This window comes from Loxodonta africana, chromosome 1 (genome assembly GCF_030014295.1).
Source record: "Loxodonta africana isolate mLoxAfr1 chromosome 1, mLoxAfr1.hap2, whole genome shotgun sequence".
In the NCBI taxonomy this organism is placed as follows: domain Eukaryota; kingdom Metazoa; phylum Chordata; class Mammalia; order Proboscidea; family Elephantidae; genus Loxodonta; species Loxodonta africana.
The window spans coordinates 151007485-151030197 of record NC_087342.1 but is presented as its reverse complement, the minus strand read 5'-3'; the positions used below and the strand labels follow the sequence as shown (position 1 = coordinate 151030197).

The 22713-nt window shown below is 38.3% G+C and overlaps 1 protein-coding gene across 1 annotated transcript in view; it reads right to left on the bottom strand.

Annotated features, from left to right (window-relative positions):
- Positions 1-368: 368 nt before the first annotated feature.
- PM20D2 (peptidase M20 domain containing 2) overlaps positions 369-22713 on the bottom strand; it is a 67034-nt gene continuing 44689 nt past the window's right edge. The window contains exons 5-7 of the mRNA XM_064288953.1: positions 18437-18572; positions 12064-12171; positions 369-11830 (exon numbers count right to left, since the gene is read on the bottom strand). Of these exons, the coding sequence (XP_064145023.1) occupies positions 11676-11830; positions 12064-12171; positions 18437-18572 (399 nt within the window). The 3' untranslated portion in view covers positions 369-11675. The remainder of the gene's footprint in view (positions 11831-12063; positions 12172-18436; positions 18573-22713) is intronic.

The following is a 22713-nucleotide window of genomic DNA, read 5'->3' as shown; positions in this document are numbered from 1 at the left end:
TAGTACTGGCATAATTTCTACTCTGAATGTTTGGTAGAATTCTTCAGTAAAGCCATCTGGGTCAGGGCTTTTTTTTTTTTTTAATTAGCTTTTCAATCTCCTCTTGTTATGGGTCTGTTCAGATTTTCATCATCATTTTGTGTTAGTTTGGGTAGGTAGTGTGTTTCTAGAAATTTGTCCATATTCTCTAGGTTTTCAAATTTGTTGAGTATAGTTTTCATAGTACTGTGTTATGATCCTTTTATTTCAGTTGGGTCTGTTGTAATGTTCCCCGTTTTGTTTCTTATTTGGGTTATTTGTATCCTCTCCTGTTTTTGTCAGTTTGGCCAGTGGTTTGTTGATTTTGTTGATCCTTTCAAAGAACCAACTTTTGGTTTTGTTGATGATTTCTTTTTTTTTTCCTATTTCATTTATTTCTGCTCTGGTCTTTATTATTTCTTCTGGTGGCTGTGGGCTTCTTTTGCTGTTCTCTATTTGTTCAAGTTGTGTAGCCAATGTTTTGATTTTGTCCCTTTCTTCTTTTTTGATGTCTGTATCTAGTGCTATACATTGACTTCTGAGTACTGCCTTTGATGTGTCCCAAAAGTTTTGGCATGATGTGTTTTCATTCTCGTTTGATTCTAGGCAATTTTTGATTCCATCTTTGATTTCTTCTATTACCCAGTGGTTTTTAAGCAGGATGTTACTCAGTTTCTATGTAATTGACTTTTTTTCCTTGCTCTTCCTGTTGTTAGTTTCTACTTTGATGGCATCATGATCAGAGAACATGCCTTGTATTATGTTTTGGATTTTGTTGAGGCCTAAGATGTGGTCCATTCTGGACAATGTCCCATGTATGTTGGAAAAAAGTGTGTATTTCTGTGCTATTGGGTGGAGTGTTCTGTATATTGCTATTAGGTCGAGTTGACTGATTGTGTCCTTTATATCTTCTGCATCTTGTTGAATTTCTTTCTAGTTATTCTGTCCTTTACTGACCGTGGTGGGTTGAAGTCTCCTACTATTATTGCAGAACTGTCAATTTCTCTTTCGGTGCCGTTAGAGTTTATGTATTTTGGAGCCCTGTCATTGGGTACGTAGTTATTATGGTTATGTCTTCATGATGGATTGTCCCTCTAATCATTATCTTTTATAGTATTGCCACTCCTGCTCCTTGGTAGCTGTTTGCTTGATGTATTTTTTTCCCATCCTTTGATTTTTAATAAATTTATGTCTTTGTTTCTGAGGTGTGTCTCTTGTAGACAGCGTACTGATGGAGCCTGTTTTTTTATCCATTCTGTCGCTCTCTGTCTCTGTACAGGTGCATTTATGTCATTTATGTTCACTGTAATTATTGATAGGTATGAGTTTATTGCTGTCATTTTGTAGTTTTTTTTTTGTGTGTGTGTGTGGTGCTGTTTTCTTTGTTCCTCTTACTCTCCTGTGAATTCCTTTTGTTTGTGGATTTTTTTTCCTTGTTTTTATAGATTTTGTGTTTACTGAGTGTTTTTCTTCTCCATTTTGATGAGCAAACTTTCTTTGTGGTTACCTTGAAATTTACCTTACCTTCCCAAATTTGAACTAGTCTTTCATTATTTGGTCTTGACTTGCATTCCTCTCCATTTGAAAGTTCTATACCTATATGTTTATTCCCTTTTTTACGGTTCTGACATTGATGCCATTTACAGGTTAATCTCTCCGGTTCCCTGTTGTAAATCTTTTAGTTCTGATTAATTTTGGTTGAGTTCTTTATCTCTTCATTTGATGCTTGGGGCTCCAAGATTGACCTTTGTCTCTGTTTTACTGAGTTTTTTGGGTCTTTGCTGTGGAGGGACAGCTTGGTGCTCCTTTCTATAGCACCATGTTGGCTCCATTTTTCTTTTTAAATTATTTTTGATATTACTATCTATGTGTGGAAGAAGACACCTTTACTTTTCTTGAGGCAAGAATATTTTATAAATACCCTCTGGCTTACTTCAATAGCAATTTACTTATAGTAGTGAGTTTCTTCAAGTAGCTTTTACAACAAAACTTTGTACTCTCTTGTTCTCTGTTGCTCTTCCTGTATGAGGTTAATCTATGTGAGGTGCCCAACTGCCCCACTATGCCTTGAGTCTACAAAAAAAGGGGCTTTTAATTCTCTTTCCAGGATCCCTGGTGGAACAGTGGTTAAGTACTTGGCTGCTAACTGAAAGGTCTGTGGTTTGAACCCTCCAGCAGCTCAGTGGGAGAAAGTTGTGGCAGTCTGCTTCCATAAAGATTACAGTTTAGGAAACCCTAGAAGCAGTTCTACTCTACAAATTTAATATTTTGGCTTCTCTCCAAAATACTGAGACTACAACTTAATATGAACCTAGCTACACAGTTACTGGCTTTGCCATTCCGAAAGAGTTGGCTTTGCAAAATAGTCTTTTGTTATGAAACACAGCATAATTATAGTCAAATATATTTGGTAGCTTTACTAAAAAGTAAACATTTAAGTTACAGCTTTACAATTATTTTCCCATTTTGTGATAGTGTTCCATGACTCAATTTAATTACCATGGCATTTCTCAAGTTGGATTTTACATTTTTGAGGAATCTATAGATATGATTATAAAGATAGATAGGTTCTTGTAATTCAAAAGTATCCCCACAGCAGAATCAGCACTATCTAAAGATGTGTTAGAAAAGCAGAGTCTCAGCCCCCACCTCACACTTACTCAATTAGACTCTGTACTTTAAAAAGTTCTCTAGGTGATTCATTTGTACATTCATGTCAACAAAGCACTAAACTAGGTGCTCATAACCATACATCTTTGGGTATCATTCACAAAAAGTTACACGAGGATTGCATTTATACATTCAACACTTACTCAATATCCTGTGCTTACCATATGTGATAAGGAGCATTGGTGGTACAGTGATTAAAGTGCTCAGCTGCTAACTCAAAGTATGGCAGTTCTAACCCATCAGCTGCTCCTTAGGAGAAAGATGCAGCAGTCTGCTTCCATACAGATTAGAGCCTTGGAAACATTATGGGGCAGTTCTACTCTGTCCTATAGGGTCACTATAAGTCAATGGCAATGGATTTTACTATATGTGGTAAGCTATAGCTGATTTGTTGGTTTCAAAGAGGCTGATAAAGCGTACCCTGAAGTTTATAGCATTCAAGTGCAAAATGCAGCTTAAAGTATACAAATAGGTAGATGTGTTTGCCCATGGATATTTTAAAAATATTCTTCCACCACAAAACTCAATTGTGTTTTTTAAATTTTAAATCCTAAGGGAGTATGAATCTGAGTGACCTGGGATTTAAGGGTAGATTTGGGAGGTGAATTTCCTCCATTTTGGGGGGTAAAATTTGTTAAGTTCATCAAGTTATTAAAAAAAAAAAAAAACTCTATTAGCCAGGGGCAACCAGTATTATTTTGCCATTCCCATCTTTTTTTCTATGCATTTCTACATAGTTGCAATCACATTATATATATATATAATCTGGTATACTCTTTTTGTATACTTTTTTTTAATAAGTGATTATCTCTTAAAAAGCACACAGTTTACCCAACTTGGTTTTGTGACTGGGGATCACAGATGCTAAAATTCTTCCAAAGATTATGGAAGGTATACCAAACACTTGTATGAATAACTTCTTCATCTGTGAGGAAACATTATAGCCGAGAAACCATTTAGAACTGCTACACCACCACTCGTCTGTCAGTTTGTCATACTGTGGTGGTTTGAATGTTGCTGTGCTGCTGGAAGCTAAACCATCTATATTTCAAATACCAGCAGGGTCACTCAGGATGGACAGGTTTCAGCTGAACTTTCAAACTAATATAGACTGGAAAGAAGAACTTTTTCACTTCTGAAAAAACTGGCCAATGAAAATTTTATGAATAGCAACAGAACACTGTTTAATATAGTGCCAGAAGATGAGCCCCTCAGGTTGCAAGGCACTCAAAAGACAACTGAGGAAAAGCTGCCTTCTCAAAGTAGAGTCGATCTTAATGACATGGACAAAGTAAAGCTTTCGGGATCTTCATCTGCTGATGCGGCGTGACTCAAAAGGAGAAGAAACAGCTGCAAACATCCATTAATAATTGGAACATGGCATGTACAAAATATGAACCTAGGAAAATTGGAAGTTGTCAAAAATGAAATGGAACACTTAAGGATTAATATGCTAGGCATTAGTGAGCTAAAATGAACTGGTATTGGCCATTCTGAATCAAGACAATCATGTGGTCTACTACGCCAGGAATGACAAATTGAAGAGGAATGACATCACATTCATTATCAAAAAGAGTATTTCAAGATCCATCCTGAAGTACAATGCTGTCAGTGATAGCATAATATCCATACACCGACAAGACGACCAGTTAATATGACTATTATTTGAACTTATGCACCAACCACTAAGGCCAAAGATGAAAAAACTGAAGATTTTTATTGACTCCTGCACCCTGAAACTGATCAAACATGCATGCAATCAAGATACATTGATAATTACTGGTGGCTGGAATGTCAAAGTTGGATACAAAGAAGAAAAGATCAGTAGTTGGAAAACACAGTCTCGGTGACAGAACTGACATGGAAGACCCAATAACAGAATTTTGCAAAAGCAGTGACCTATGCATTTGAAATACCTTTTTTCAACACTATTTCAACAACATTAACAGTGACTAAATAGGTGGACCTCACCAGATGCAAGACACAGGAATCAAATTGACTACATCTGTGCAGAGATGATGGAAAAGTTCAATATCAGACAGAACAAGGCCAAGAGCTGACTTCGGAACAGACCATCAATTGCTGAGCAAGTTCAAGTTGAAGGTGAAAGAAATTAAATAAAGCCCACGAGAGCCAAAATACAACCTTGAGTATATCCCACCTAAAGTTAGAGACCATCTCAAGAAGATCTGACACACCGAAAACTAATGACGAGAGACAGACAAGTTGTAGGATGACATCAAGGACATCATACATGAAGAAAGCAAAAGGTCATTAAAAAGACAGGAAAGAAAGAAAAGACCAAAATGGATGTCGGAAGAGACTCTGAAACTTGCTCTTGAATGTAGAGTAGCTAAAGTGAAAGTTATAAATGATGACATAATAATCGAACAGAAGTTTCCTATGGGCAGCTTGAGAAGACAAAGCGAAATATTATAATGAAATGTTCAAAGACCTGGAGACAGAAAACCAAAATGGAAGAACACGCTCAGCATTTCTCAACCTGAAAGAACTGAAAAAAAATTCAAGTCTCGAGTTGCAACATGGAAGGATTCTATAGAAGGATTCAATAGGTTCAAAGACCTGGAGACAGAAAACCAAAACGGAAGAACATGCTCAGTATTTCTCAAATTGAAAGAACTGAAAAAAAATTCAAGTCTCGAGTTGCAATATGGAAGGGTTCTATGGTGAAAATATCGAATAACGCCATCAAAAGAAGATGGAAGGAACACACAGTCCCTGTACCAAAAAGAACTGGTTGACGTTCAACCATTTCAGGAGGTGGCATATGATCAAGAACGGATGGTACTGAAGGAAGAAGTCCAAGCTGTACTGCAGGCCTTGGCGAAAAACAAGGCTCCAGGAATTGACAGGACAGTTACAAGTGTCCACATTTCTGTATTTAAATTGCCTTTTAAAATAGACTCCAAATTTATTCTTTTTCTTTTCTATGATTATAAGATTAGCTTTGCTCAGTACCTAAGAATCTAAAAACCTGTTGTATCATATTTGAGTTATTAAACGGAATTACTTTTTATTAAAGTTGGCAACATTTTTTAAAGAAAATTCAGTGCTATTATTATGTACCTAATTCTTATCACATACAATTTACAGCCTGAGACTAGTAAAACATTCATTTTTAAACAAAAGGGCTTAATTGTTCTTATAAAATTCTCCTATGAATATATGACATTTATAGTTTAAAAGCAAACCAATATCTGTTACTACTGATGAATAAGAGAGAGTATGATACATCACAGTATACTTGGGTAATTATGGTTATCTTTATGTATCTTCATTACATGTACGTATATACATATATAGAGCGATAAGTAAGTTTTTAAAAAGTCCACAACACAATTGCTATTAGAGAAACATATTTATTAACATTTTAGGTTTTTTCATATATACTTTAATACATATGAATATTACAAAATATTACTATCATCTGATAGTATTAGACTGATTGCTTATTTGAAAATATTAACTTCATAGTATCAAAATGCACCATCTTCAACTATATAATTAGAGTGTAAAATGCTTCGAGTATGTAAAAAATTTAAAAAGAAGTAATTTATCATACCTTCCCACCTTTTATAAAGAGTTGCTAGCTAGCACAAAGAACTGATTTATTTCACAATGAAAATTTACTTCGATAGTTTGAAGGCTAGTACTATGTAGGACATTTTCCAAAAGACTAAAGAGATGCTTCAGTTAAAAACAAATGTACAAAATATAAAAATTATTGGAAAGGTTTTAAAAAAGAACACATTATAAAATTAGACAATCATTCTTTAAGAAAAAACTTATACATTTCTTCTGTTCAAACAGATTGAAATGACTCAGGTATTTTAAAATATTTTAGAAACACTTCCTCAGAATTTTCCAAGACGGTAGCTTTCAGATGTTCCCTCAACCCCAGTGGTGCTCAGATGAAGTAAATCTTATGAGAACTTACCACCAAGCACAAGCTTTTGGGAACATGGACTGTATCTTACTCTGCTTCTTACCCCTAGTGCTTAGAAACAGGCACTTCTCAACAAATAGTCACTGAACTCAACTGTTGAAATTATAACAGGTAAAATATCAATTAATAAATAGTCTTTGGAGGGCTGTGTGAAGTTTACACAAGTGCTCGTTAACACACAAAAATGTTCCAGTTTATCCTAAATGCCCTAGCTCTTATGAGTACTACATACAAGTAATTAAAAGGGAAAAATTTTCTGAGTACTCTGTCTAATATAGATTTGTCATCACTGAAAAAGGGTCAGAAATTTTAAGAGGCATGTTAAATATTGTTGTTCTGTGCCACTGAGAGGATTTTGACTCATAGTGACCCTACAGGACAGAGTAGAACTGTCCCTCAGGGTTTCCTAGGCTGTAATCTTTATTGAGGCAGACTGCCCAGTCATCTCGCCAATAAAGCAGCTGGTGGGTTTGAAAGGCCGACCTTTTGGTTACCTAGCGTTTAACCATTGTGCCACCAGTGGTCCTTATTGTTAGCTATACTCAATCTTATTACTTTTATTAGTATTTTCTAATTATTATTATTAGTAATTAATGGTACCACATAATTGTTTAATATAGGTTCCATATGCAGGCCTGCTTTTAAAAATAAGTCACTAAGGATAAAACACTTTCAATCTGTAATTATAGTTAAACCTTAAATTTAGATTTACCTTTCCAAGTCTGTTGATCTAACACAGATAATCAAAAGTTGATATTTGAGGAAAAGGTTTTCAGTACAGGGCGTGAACAATAAATAAAACCAAAACCCTTTGCTGTCAACTCTATTAGCGACCTATAGGACAGAGGAGAACTGCCTCCATAGGGTTTCCAAGGAACCGCTGCTGGATTCGAACTGCTGACCTTTCATTAGCAGCCGAACGTTTAACCACTGCACAACAAACAGAAGATCCTAAAAGGCATGATATCTAATCATATAAACCACTATCCATTAAAAACAAAAAACTCCACCTATACCTGTAGTTTAAAGCAAAAGGAATTCAATAATTAAAAAATCATATACTTTTAAACTTCACACTAAGTCAGCTTGTCCTTTTTTCCAAACAGATCAGGTTTTAGTGTACCTGAAGCAAAAGAAGCAAAGTAATACTAAGTGTCTCTTTTATTCTCCAGGTTGTACAATAAATAGCTACACCCATAAAATTAAAACTGATGTTAGGATCATGACCTATCTACAAGATTATTTTAAATTTTGATTATTCTAAGCAAGGAAACACTATTAACACATTTAAAAAGCACTGAACCTTCACAGGGAATCTACTACGTTAGATTCACTAAGAATTCAAAAATAAACCCACATATACATATTTTAAGTGTCCTTTTAAGGACACTGCCTTCAAAGGTTATACAATCTAAGGAGGAAATAACATATAGCACGTAAAGAATAATCTCTCAATCTGTTAAGTGATAATAAAAATGTCATCACATTCAAACTAATCCTGGTAGAAAAACTTAGTTGCCTCCTTCCTCAAAAACAATACATAAAAGTCTAAATTTAAAAAACTCCTATTTTTCAAATCTCTAAAAAAAAGCATTCGTGTTTTAAGTATAGAGTTAAATATAACCCTCCCTTACCTAAAAGGTGATACTGTTCACCTGTCTTCTAACTCTAAATCTTCAGAAATTTAATCCAGAACATGAAGACCAACCAGAAACAGTAAATGAAATTAAGTGTAAAAGTTTATTAAAGGTTAGTAGTCACGCAGAAAACATGCCCCCTGAAGTATGAGTGTAAAGAAAGAACTTAATTCCAAAAGGAAAAGCTATTGGTACAAAGGAAGCAGTCTCCTAAATCCAAATGGCATAGCGGAGATCACCTATAGTTGGTTTCCTCTGGACACGAGAGAGATGGTGACTCCAGCATTTATTTATGTATTTATTTATTTACACTTCTAAGTGTGATATGGCTCAACTAACTCATTGGTGTACAAAAAGTAGAAAGGGATTTTAAAAATATGAATTATATTAAATAACTATAACCTAAAGTAAAATAATGTGAACTGTTCAGATCTTGGTAAAGATCTAAAAAAATGCATGTTTTCAGATTAAGTGTAGAACGTAAGTTCTCAACACCTTTCTGAGTCTGCCATAAACCTTTCATGGATTTATAGACAGAGGTTTATGTCATGGGTTATATGGGGTATTCCAATAGGTAAACTAAGACTCTGACCAAATTCTGAAAAAGTTGAAAGGGAAATAAAATACTACAGAAACTGAGAATTGACACAAATATTAGTGGTACGTGAGTATCAGTTCCTTAACCTGAGCTGTAGCAGACGGCAGTGGTGCAGTTTATACCCACTTCCTGCGTGCCAACTGCAACTCCACACCTTTCTCTCCCACTCAACAATGCTTAGCAAAATGCAGTAACAATCAGTAACAATATACTGCTAACCTTGAATTTTTCTCTAATTTGTTTTTAATAAGTAAATTAGTCACAAGCAAAATACTAATACAAATCACAAATAAAATGCTAATACTTTGTATGAGTAGTAATTAACTTGTGATTAACTTCATAAATGATGGTGACGTTCGTGTGTTGGGATAGCACAGTTAACAATCACTGTTCTAGAGTTTTATCAAGACTTTAGAAAACACAACTGTTTCAGTACAGGGATTTATACAAGGAATTTTAAACTTAAAGCTGATAAATTTACAAAATCGTTAATAAGGAAAATGAATTCTGTTTATATAATCAGAGGTATCATATTCTTGGCCTGAAGTATGGCCTTTGCTGATGCCTCACCTGTATATAAAATATATACCAATAGTGACTATTTAAGAGTATAAATAATCAGACAAAGGTGACATGGAGAATTGCATTATAAAAGCTGATACGAAGAGTCAGAAGATTGGCTTGCATGGGAGAAAGTCTTAAGGCAACAGGGTAGCTGTATCTCAGAGTAAAGTACGGTAAAACCTACGAAAGCCAGAACCTGTATAAGGCAGAAACCTGTCAGAGGAGGAAAACGCAAATATTCTCCCCTAATAACAGAGCAATAAAAAAGAGGTAAAACTGCGGCCTGTCAAAGGCGGAAAACTTGTGAGACCCAGGAAAACAAGGCAGTCCCATCAAGTTCCAGCTCTCACAGGTTTCACTACAAATGCTACAAGAAAATAGTAAGCGTCTAAGTGTCAGAACTCCAGTGAGGACAAAAGTGAGAATGCACCACACGGTCAACGTGTCAGGACCTAACACCACCTAAGCTCTTTCTCAATGTTTCAATTCAGAGGCTTTAAGTATCCTAGAGAAGATCTGGTTATATAAGTCAAAGACAAACAGGTTTTATTTTATTGTTAAATAGAACCAACCCACTGCCATCAAGCTGCTTCTCACTCACAGCGACCCTGTAGGACAGAATAGAACTGCCCCATAGGGTTTCCAAGGCCATAAATCTTTACGGAAGCAGACTGCCTGCCACATCTTCCCTTCCTCAGAGCAGCAGGTGGGTTTGAACTGCCGACCTTTTGGTTAGCTGCCAAGCACTTACCACTATGCCACCAAGGCTCCTGTTATACAGGAGTTGGCAATCTTTTTTTTTTTTTTTTTCCCCTGTAAAGGGCCAGATAGAAATGTTTTAGGTTTTGCAGATCACATCCAGTCTCTGTTGTATTTTCTTTTTCAAACAACCCTTTCAAAAATATAAGCCATTCTTAGCTCGCTGGTCATACAAACACAGGCTGTGCAGGCCAAATCAGGCCATGGTTTGCAGACCCTGACATGGAGGAAAAGCAATTCTCAACTACAACCCTCCCCCAAAAAACCCTCTCTTTCTTACAACTTTAAATTATTTCAGGTAGAACAGGAATTAAAGGTCCTAGGGTCTATAAGGATAAATGATCTGATCTAACCCAAGTGACTTGCTTACAACAGAGAGGGCCAAATATTCATTTTTCTCTCCTTCCCTTTCCATTTTTTGGAATGCTTACACTCAAATTTGAGAATTTCCTGTAAAATAAAGTATACTGGAGCTTTTCTATATTCACAGTTTAAAATATTTGTTTTACCAGATACTTTCTCCTCAAACTCTTTTATCACATTCAAGAAATTCACACAAATCATCACGAAAAACTTACAGTAATTTCTAATTAATATTGGGCCAGGATGGGGCTTGAGAATCCAGTAAACGGTAATATTGTCAAGCCACCAGGCTGCTAGGTGACAGGGACCAGTCGTCCGACATTAGGGAGTCAACATAAGCAGGGCTTGCTGGGCAGCCACTGCTTTGCTCATCAAATGCCTCTAGAACACACTGGACTACCAGGCAAAAATCTTACAGGAAGAGTCCAATCCTGTCTACAATTTTTCCAATTACACTAATACTGAATTAGGAACAGCAATTTAATGCCACTTCTTAGAGTTAATTACAAAAAGAAAGCATGTCCTCATTTTTCTTCCAACAACAGAACTAAAGCTTATTCTTTGTACCTGAGTTTCAAGCTGTTTCCCACAAGCATTTCTAGGATTCAAAGTGTACTTTTCTTATAAATAGATTCTCTATAAACCAAAACAGGTGTAAGTCAGATATTCAAAACGAACTTTTCCTGAATTTAGAACTTGAATTTTAAAACTACTTTCTAAAACACCAGAAGCTTCTTTCATGTGCATCAATTCTGTATGTAAAGTTTTAAATCTCTTAGGACCTTTTTAAATAAACTTACACAACACATAAATTTATAAAATATTATCACTGATAAACCACATATCATCCAGGATATTTAAGAAATGCTATCATACCAGTTTCTGAAAGATCACAATTCCATCAAGTACAGATTTGCAAAAATTTTCATTTTAGATATGTGGCAATGTATTTTGTATATACCACACATTCTCACTTTCCAGGTAAAAAGAATTTGACTTCTTTATGATTAAAAAACAAGCATGCCCTCCTTCATTAAAAATGACTAAAGGAAAAATTATCACTTCTTAATAATTCATAAGAGGTTCCCAAAACTTCCTTTTATCCTACTGTATTTAAAAATTCTTCTTCTTGAAGTTGCAGTTTGAAGTCCTCTCTGACACTTTCCAGCAACTCTGGTTTAAAAATAACATCCAGTGCAGTCATTGCCAAAGCTTTGGCCGTACGCAAAGTGTAGAACTGAGCTTCGTGTGCTCCTAAAAGGTAGAGAAAATAAATAAAAATATCTCCATATTTATTACAAATTAATTAATTTCCCAGGTTAGTTCTCAATATCTAATTTGCCTCTCCAACTTCCCACCACAATATAGTGTTTCCTCTGGTGATGTCAGGTAATGAAACAACAGGTTAAACTGAACAGTTAGAAAGGCAGCTGCTATTAGAGAACGAGAGAGCCCCTGCCCAAACCCTCACTTCCAGTGACACTCACCTGCAGCTTCAGTATACTGTTCAGTATGATTCAGGGCAGCAGAGCCAATGTAAAAATATGGGTGAATTCCAGGAACCACAAAAGTAACATTTCCAAAATCAGTAGATCCTTAGAGGACACAAAGTAAGAAAAGTATATTTGATCAAGATTTTTTAATTATGAGGCTATCATCAGGATTGTGTACTTGTTTATAATTCTATACCCTGTTAGAAGAGATCTAGAGAAGCAAATTTCCTGGAAAGTCCATATGCTCACTGCTTTCACGACCTCACCATTTACTGAGTCCTCAATCCACTCAGTCCTCTTCTACCTCCATCAGTCACCACAGCAGCCCTCATGAAGGTGGCATCAAAGACCTGGCCTTGCCAAATCCCATGGCTACTTTTCAGTCTTCATCTGAGCCATCACCATCTCTTCCCTGAACTAACAGTCTCCTAATTGGTCTAGCATCATCTACTCTGTCAATATTTTTTTCAATTTTTACATCATCTATAAGCCTTATGTAGTCTGGCTCTATTTACCTTTCCAACCCAATCTCATATCACACCATTACCTATTTTCTATACCCCAGCCACTGTGGACACTCACCATGCTCTTTCCTGACCCTTGTCCCTCTTCACCTATGTTAACTCCTACTTGCCCTTAGACATCATCTTAAGCTTCCTAAAGGAAGCCTTATTTCACCCCCTTGGTAAGGTCAAATTCCTCTACCATAAACTTTCACAGAATTGTATTACACTCCTTCACAGCACTTTTCAGCTTTAACTTTCTGTTTACTGGATTCTTTGGCTCATGTTTCTCTCCCTAATTAGATGATTAGGATCTGTAAAGCCAAAATGATATTTTAAATCACCATGAATAGGTCTGTAACATGACAAACATTTGTTCAGTAAATAATAGTAAAAACAATGCATTAACCTCACTCAATAGGCATTTATCAAATGCTTACTATGTGCGAAACCCTGTGCCAGGCAAAGTTAAAACCATCCAAGAAAGAGTGGTAAGGGAATAAAAAAAAGCAAAATAATATATAACAAACAGCAGCTAACATTTAGCTAGAACTACCATGCTGCAAACACACTGTTACGTGCTTCATATGTATTCTCATTAACATTTTGAGTAATTTCCATTTTACAGTAACATGGAGAAACCAAGGCTTACAGATATTAAATAACCTGCCCACAGTCTCATAGCTACTAGTTAATGGTAAAGCCAAGCTAAAGCCAGACTCTGAACCCAGGCAATGTGAATCCATGAAAATGTACTGCTTCAGGAAATAATTCACTAAGCACTTAACTGTGCCACAATGGTTCCAGAGACTGAAGATGCAGCAGTACACAAGACAGGGGAAAGCCTGCTGCATATTTAAAGATCTTACTTGCAGAGATGGACCCTTGCATCTACAAATCATACCCAAATTGCAGCCACTTTATTCTACAGTTTTGTCCATTATACAAAACCCAAACCCTGGGGAGGCCTAACCTACACCTACCCTCCTATAGCTAGGCTGCAGAAACCCGCTAGGGTAAAAGTATGTGACCATGAAGATTGCCAGGACAACAAATTCATGGTCTTCAATCTCAGCTGACCTCTCAATGGGGTTCAAGGGAAAACAAACAAACAAAAAACTCCAGTGTCCCCGGCCAACTCCTCTCAGTGGCTATTCTCTTTCATTCCTCCACTCCACCATCTCAATGCTCTCTCATGTGCTACCAACTACTTCCTAGGAGAAAGTGTCTGAACTCCCGGTCCTCTTTCCTGAGCACTTACCTGCCTCTGCTTCCACCCTTAGCTCCTGACATCCATCTTAGTAGAATGTGTATCCATCCTCCTAATCATGGCTAAACCTGCTATCTATGTTCTAGATCCTTTCCCTTCTGACATCAAGAACTCTTGTTTTATCAGTCACTTTCCTGTCTACTTATATCTTCAATTTCTCCCTCCCTATGGCTCTTTCCCTTCAGTCTATGACCCCACTCAAGGATCTTCTTTTAAAAAATCTTTTTTCCTATGTCCCTCAAGCTGGTATCCACCCTTTTTATTTTCCTTTATAGCTAACTTTTCTTGAAAAAGACTAGTCTTCTTTTCCTATTGCCACTATCTCACCAGTCAATCGCAGGCAGAGAAGTGAAATCTGGCATTTGTTCCCACCAGCCTTCAATCATTTTCTTCAAGACAGTCCATGAGTTTCCAGTTGCTAGTCTAATGGACATTAGACCATACTTACCTTATTCAATCTCTCTAGCATCTAAATGACTTACTTCTTCCTTCCTAAAAATTCTCCAGTCCGCTGGCTTCCATGACTTCACTCTCTCTCAATATCTGGCTTTCTCTCTGGTCCTTCTCTATTGCCTGCTCTAGATCTCTTCCTTTGCTTATCTCTTAAATACTGGTGATGCCCAGCGTTTCACCTTTTGGCCTCCTCTCCCTCTATGTCCTTGAGCAACCCACTAAGACCTATAGCTTCAATCGTCTCCCATATACTGACAGCTCCTAAATCTCCAACCTAGACATACCCTTTGGGGGTTCCAGATTCAACAGACTACTGGACAACTCTACTTAGAAATCCTATAGGCACCTCAAATTTAACATGCTAAATAATTTATACCAACACACCAATAAGTTATACCAATTTATACCCCAACCATGGAAATAGCAGTAAAAAAATCAAACAATATATTGCGCTGGGCAAATCTGCTGCAAAACACCTCAGTAAAATCTTGAAAAGCAATAATGACACTTTGACAACTAAGGTGCGCCTGATCCAAACCATGGTATTTTCAATTGCCTTATATGCATGCAGAAGCTGCACAATGAAAAAGGAAGACCAAAGAATTGCCGCATTTGAATTATGGTGTTGGCAAAGAATACTGAATATACCATGGACTGTCAGAAGAATGAACAAAGCAGTCTTGGAGAAGTACAATCAGAATGCTCCTTAGAAGTCAGAACGTCGAGACTTCGTCTCGCTTACTTTTGACACATCATGAGGGAGCAATCACTGTAGAAGCGCATCATGCTTTGTAAAGTAGAGGGTGAGTGAAAAAGAGAGAGACCCTCAGTGAGATGGACTGACACAGTGGCTATAACAATGGGCTCAAACATACCAACAATTGTGAGGAAGGCACAGGACTGGGAAACATTTAGTTCTGTTACACATATGGTCACTATGAGTCAGAGCTGACTCGACAGCAACTAATATCAACAATATACCCCAAGTCCCTTTTGAGTCTACTTCATCAACATCTATTATTTTAGGAGATATATCTCTAACTTGGCAAACATATTAGTAATAAAATGGTTTTAAACGGAAACATTTTAAAATAACCCTGAAGTACACTTATGATTAAATTCTAACAGTTGTCTTTTACTCCTCAAAAACTCAAAATGCGCCAGATAACTAAGTAGCTACCTTATTGTGAGGACTGAGAAAAAATTAAAATTCTATTTCCCTTTTTGATTTAAAAAAAAACCAAACTCACTGCCGTAGAGTTGATTCCAAGTCGTGGTGACCCTACAGGACAGAGCAGATCTGCCCCTAAGGGTTTCCAAAGGGCAGCTGGTGGGTTCGACCTACCAACCTTCTGGTTAGCAGCCAAGCTCTTAACTACCACGCCACGAGGGCTCCAGCTTTTTTTTTTTTTATATAATTTTATTGAGCTTCAAGTGAATGTTTACAAATCAAGTCAGTCTGTCACATATAAGTTTATATACACCTTACTCCATACCCCCACTTGCTCTCCCCCTAATGAGTCAGCCCTTCCAGTCTCTCCTTTCGTGACAATTTTGCCAGCTTCCAACCCTCTCTACCCTCCCATCCCCCCTCCAGACAGGAGATGCCAACACAGTCTCAAGTGTCCATCTGATACAAATAGCTCACTCTTCATCAGCATCTCTCTCCTACCCACTGTCCAGTCCCTTCCCTGTCTGATGAGCTGTCTTCGGGAATGGTTCCTGTCCTGTGCCAACACAAGGTTTGGGGACCATGACCGCCGGGATTCCTCTAGTCTCAGTCAGACCATTAAGTTTGGTCTTTTTGTGAGAATTTGGGTTCTGCATCCCACTGATCTCCTGCTCCCTCAGGGGTTCTCTGCTGTGCTCCCTGTCAGGGCAGTCATCAGTTGTGGCTGGGCACCAACTAGTTCTTCTGGTCTCAGGATGATGTAAGTCTCTGGTTCATGTGGCCCTTTCTGTCTCTTGGGCTCATAGTTATCGTGTGACCTTGGTGTTCATTCTCCTTTGATCCAGGTGGGTTGAGACCAATTGATGCATCTTAGATGGCCGCTTGTTAGCATTTAAGACCCCAGACGCCACATTTCAAAGTGGGATGCAGAATGTTTTCATAATAGAATTATTTTGCCAATTGACTTAGAAGTTCCCTTAAACCATGGTACCCAAACCCCCGCCCTTGCTCCGCTGACCTTTGAAGCATTCAGTTTATCCCGGAAACTTCTTTGCTTTTGGTCCAGTCCAGTTGAGCTGACCTTCCATGTACTGAGTATTGTCCTTCCCTTCACCTAAAGTAGTTCTTATCTACTAACTAATCTGTAAAAAACCCTCTCCCACCCTCCTTCCCTCCCCCTCTTGTAACCACAAAAGTATGTGTTCTTCTCAGTTTATACTATTTCTCAAGATCTTATAATAGTGGTCTTATACAATATTTGTCCTTTTGCCTCTGACTCATTTCGCTCAGCATAATGTCTTCCAGGTTCCTCCATGTTATGAAATGTTTCACAGATTCGTCACTGTTCTTTATCGATGCGTAGTATTCCATTGTGTGAATATACCACAATTTATTTAACCATTCATCCGTTGATCGACACCTTGGTTGCTTCCAGCTTTTTGCTATTGTAAACAGAGCTGCAATAAACATGGGTGTGCATGTATCTGTTTGTGTGAAGGCTCTTATTTCTCTAGGGTATATTCCGAGGAGTGGGATTTCTGGGTTGTATGGTAGTTCTATTTCTAACTGTTTAAGATAACGCCAGATAGATTTCCAAAGTGGTTGTACCATTTTACATTCCCACCAGCAGTGTGTAAGAGTTCCAATCTCTCCGCAGCCTCTCCAACATTTATTATTTTGTGTTTTTTGGATTAATGCCAGCCTTGTTGGAGTGAGATGGAATCTCATCGTAGTTTTAATTTGCATTTCTCTAATGGCTAATGATCGAGAGCATTTTCTCATGTATCTGTTAGCTGCCTGAATATCTTCTTTAGTGAAGTGTGTGTTCATATCCTTTGCCCACTTCTTGATTGGGTTGTTTGTCTTTTTGTGGTTGAGTTTTGACAGAACCATATAGATTTTAGAGATCAGGCGCGCTGGTCGGAGATGTCATAGCTGAAAATTCTTTCCCAGTCTGTAGGTGGTCTTTTTACTCTTTCGGTGAAGTCTTTAGATGAGCATAGGTGTTTGATTTTTAGGAGCACCCGGTTATCTGGTTTCTCTTCGTCATTTTTGGTAATGTTTTGTATTCTGTTTATGCCTTGTGTTAGGGCTCCTAAGGTTGTCCCTATTTTTTCTTCCATGATCTTTATCGTTTTAATCTTTATGTTTAGGTCTTTGATCCACTTGGCGTTAGTTTTTGTGCATGGTGTGAGGTATGGGTCCTGTTTCATTTTTTTGCAAATGGCTATCCAGTTAGCCAGCACCATTTGTTAAAAAGACTATCTTTTCCCCAATTAACTGACACTGGGCCTTTGTCAAATATCAGCGGCTCCAGCGTTTTTGATAGTTTACTTAAAAATTAGAAGTAAACAAATTTAAACACTAGAAATATTTGAAATGTAGAGCAAAAAGAAGGTTAACTCCCTGCTGTCAAGTTGATTCCGACTCATAACCACCACATAGATAGCACACAGTAGAACTGCCCCAACAGGTTTCCAGGGAACGGCTGGTGGATTTGAACTGCCAGCCTTTTGGTTAGCAGCCACACTATTAACCGCTGCGCCGCCAGGGCTCCAAAAGTAGGTTCCAAAAAAACCCCAGAACCAAACCTGTTGCCATCGAGTCAATTCAGACTCATAGCAATCCTATAGGACAGAGGAGAACTGCCCTGTAGGGTTTCTGAGGAGTGCCTGGTAGATTTGAACTGCCAGCCTTTTGGTTAGCAGTTGTAGCTCTTAACCACTATACCACCAGGGTTTAGGTTAGCTATTTCTAAATTAAGAAATCTGCTCACTGGACATTCATTCTGTGAAGAGTCCATTAGTTTCTTTCTCCTAACCATTCAGTTTGTGAAAAGCACTGTGAAGATTTCAGTGGTCACCCCCGTCCTTCCACCAGCCTCCCCAGTCATTAAACAAAACCATTTAACCAAAGATGGCATTTTCTCTTCCTCAAATAGCTCAATATATAATAAAAGAACTTAATTACCTGATGGGGTATTCAACATTACATCTTCCGAAATGAATTCTATTCCCAGCTTTTCCCCGTTTTCCATATAAGCTTTCCACAGGCTCTTATTGGGAAGAACATTGTAATAATCATGTGCTCCGCTTTTAATTTCTACCTAATAAAAAATTATGAAACAAATTTTAAAATAAAAAAACTCAAATTATTTAATTTTCAAACGAGTGATATATCTTTCCCAGAAAAAGGTTTTAAGAGGAAGCACTTTCCCTTCTGGATATAAACTTGCTCAAATCTCTTACCTTAAAAAACATTTGTATTTCTATTGCAGCAGTTCCCAGGACCTATCTCCTTCATGTCATACATGCACCAAAACCACAAAATGTCACCCAACTCTACTAGCCAGTGAGTCTCAACTTCAGTCAGCTAAATCGAGTACAGGGTAGAGTCCAGAAATCTTCATTTTAACCAGCACCCTCAAGTAATTCTGATACAAGTGGTCCAAAAACCATACTCTGAGGAACACTGCTCTAGGCCGTAGCCTCCAAAAGAACAAAATTAAACTTTACTAATATTCAATATACAAAGTGCCACTGACAACGCTGCCTGGTCTGAAAAGTGTAAAAGCACCCTGAGAGAAAGACAGAAGTCTTATAATGATGAAGGGCTGTCAATAGCCCACAGAAGGGTATCCAAGCTATATGGTTGCCATGCATCGGAATCAACTTGGCGCCAAGGGGTTAACCTACTTTTTCAGTGTATGAACATATACCAAGACCAAACCCATTGCCGTTGACTCAATTCTGACTCATAGAGACTATACAGGACAGAGTATTGTTTCCAAGGCTGTAATCTTTACAGAAGCAGACCGCTGCATCTTTCTCTTGTGGAGCAGCTATTGGGTTCAAACTATAGACCCTTCAGTTAGCAGCCAAGCGCTTTACCACTGCACCACCAGGGCACCTAATGAACATATGGAACAGCTTACATGTGTGCAGTTAAGTGGATTTACAGATTTAGTTTTTGATTAAATCAAAATGGGCAAGATTTCCTCAAACTAAAGATAATACCAATTACATAAAAAAAGCCAATCATAAAATGGCAGAGATGACATTTCTCCTATTCCTAGCAACATCTAAGGTGGCAACAATGACAACCTAATCAGATTTTTACAAATCAGCCAAAATATGAGAAAATATTAGAAAACTGTTTAAAATACAGATTTAAATCCATAATAGTTTACAATAAGCCTTACCCCAAGGGAATACTGTACCTTGAGATATCAATGATGGCAATTTATGTATATTTTATAAATAAATATTTTTAATACTTATATTAAATAAGGGGACGAACACTTAATTTTTTACAGCTCCAGGCTACTGGGCTCGTTGGAATACTCATATACTAAATCTATACCTATCTTCTCTAGTAACATATGAGAATATATTCTTGCTCTTACATTTGTCCATGTGCAGTGAAACCTGTGAGAGCTGGAACTCAACGTGGCTGCCTTGTTTTTCCAGGTCTTGCAAGTTTTCTGCCTCTGACAGGATACACTCCTACCACTTTTCTATGCTCATTTTAGTGGAAAATATTTAAGATTTCCTTCTCTGACAGGTTTCTACCTTACACACGTTCCAGCTTTCACAGGTTTTACTGTATTTATCTACTCACTGTACCAGACTATGAGCTTTTACATTCCTATCTTTGCTCATTCCATTTCCTAAGAGAGCTCACTCTCTATCCTTCACATCTCAAAGCATGATCTCCTTCACAGTATTTCAAGCCTTTCCCTTAACAACTCAGGCCACCTCTTTCCTGCCTCCAATCCCTTATAGCACTTACTATCCATACAATTCTGTGGACACTTTACACATTACAAACACTGTCTGAGAATCACTGCTACTGTGAGACACTAGTACGGATCTGATTAAGCCACATATCTCCAGTCTAAAGAGGGCAGAAGAAAATAAGGTGATATATCACAAAAGGATAATTATTGTATAAGACCACTACTGTAAAAACTCATGAAAAGGTTTACATACAAAAAGAAACAGTCTTTGATGGTTATGAGGGAGGGGAGGGGTGAGGATGGAAAAACACTAAATAGACAATAGGTAAGTGGTAACTTTGGTGAAGGGTAAAACAGTACACGATACTGGGGAAGCCAGCACAACTCGTACAAGGCAAGGTCATGGAAGCTCCACAGACACATCCAAATTCCCTGAGGGACTGAACTGCTAGGCTGAGGGCTGTGGGGACCACAGTCTCAGGCAACATCTAGCTCAATTGGCATAACATAGTTTATAAAGAAAATGTTCTGCTTTCTACTTTGGTGAGTAGTATCTGGGATCTTAAAAGCCTATGAGTGGGAGGTGGAACCAAGATGGCAGAATAGACAGACGCTTCTGACAAGTCCTCTTTATAACAAAGGCCCAAAAAAACAAGTGAAACGAGCGTATTTATGACAAACTAGGAGCCCTGAGCATCAAGGCAAGCTTAGAAAACTAACAGAGGGGCAGGGGGAGGAAGAGACCGTTCAGAAGCGGAGAGCAGTTACCGGACTTGAATCGCGGGGAGCCCTCAGACACCATTCCCAGAGCAGTGGCGGCGAGCTGGTACTAGCGTTCGGCCAGTTTCCTCATGGAGAAGCAGCCAGCCACACAGTCTACTCACACCTCCAGAACTTGAGAAGAACGGCGCTCTTGGCAAAAGCTAAGTACTTGCGTATATTTTACTGTGCCCCCCCCCACCCCCAAGCTGGCTTCAGTGGCTGAATTCCCTGGGCCTGGTAGACACTGTTGAGTGCCTAGAGCCACTCTCCCGGCCTGGGAGAAGGAAAAAATTTGCATTTGGGGGAAAAGATAATTTGCCAGCTCCACTAACTGGGGGAGCTCAGGACAGAAGCGGCTCCCTTCCAGGCATAAACGGTCTGTGAACTCTGAGCACTCTTCCCCTCTGCATGGACCTGTGTGGGCCTATTTCAGGAGAATAGGCCCTTGTTGGCAGAGTCCAGCCATTTCAGCTGTGTGGTGGAGAGGTGGGTATTTGATGTTTGACATTGCTTTGCCTATTAAACAGGGTCCTTTTTTTTTTTTTTTCACCTACTCACATCAGGGGCCTAAGGACTGTTAGCTCTTCTCAGGTCGCCCAGCCACCCGCGACAGGGGTCCAAGGATAACTGGTGCCTCCCACTCCTTACAACCAAAAATGCTGGGTGCCCATGGTCCATCTGCAGAACCCACCCACCTGCACGCTCTAGGGAACAGGGATGCGCTATCCTCAGAGACACTCGGGAGTCGGTTCTCAACCCCCTGCCTTGTTCAGAGCATGACCCTCTGCTGCAACCAGATACCGGTACCGACATCAATCACCCCTACCCCTCTAAGACTGCAGGACAGAGCCTGTACCACATATTTGATGATCAGCTACCTGGACACCTGAGCTGAATTCATACAAGAAAACTGAATGGACTCCTAGACTGATATACCTGATAACAGCTCTACCCATCTGGGGACTGGATGTCAGCGCTCCAAAGGTGAAAATAATCAAGCTAGCTCACTCAAGCGACCCATCTGGGCATAGCAAAACAAAGCAAGAAGCTATGACAAAGTAAGCAAACATAAACTAGTACAATAACTTGTAGATGGCTCAGGGACAACAGTCAATATCAAGTCACATAAAGAAACAGAGCATGATCACCTCAACAAGCTCTCAAAACAAAGAATCCAGGGATCTTCTAGATGAAAGTGCATTCCTGGAATTACCAGAGCCAGAATACAAAAGTTTAATATACAGAACCCTTCAAGACATCAGGAAGGAAATCAGGCAATACGCAGAACAAGCCAAGGAACACACAGATAAAGAAACTGAAGAAATGAGAAAGATTATTCAGGTACATAATGAAAAATTTAATAAGCAGGAAAAATCCACAGACAGACAGCAATCATAAATTCAGAAGACTAACAACAAAATTACAGAAGTAGACAACTCAATAGAAAGTCAGAGGAGCAGAACTGAGCAAGTAGAAGCCAGAATTTCTGAACTTGAAGATAAATCACTTGGCTCTAACATATTTGAAGAAAAATCAGATAAAAGAATTTTAAAAAATGAAGAAATTAAAGTGGGATGCTATCAAGAGAAATAACCTACAAGTGATTGGAGTACCAGAACAGGGAGGGATAACAGAAAATGCAGAGAGAATTGTTGAAGATTTGTTGGCAGAAAACTTCCCTGATATTGAGAAAGATGAGAAAGTATCTATCCAAGATGCTCATCGAACTCCACTCAAGGTAGATGTG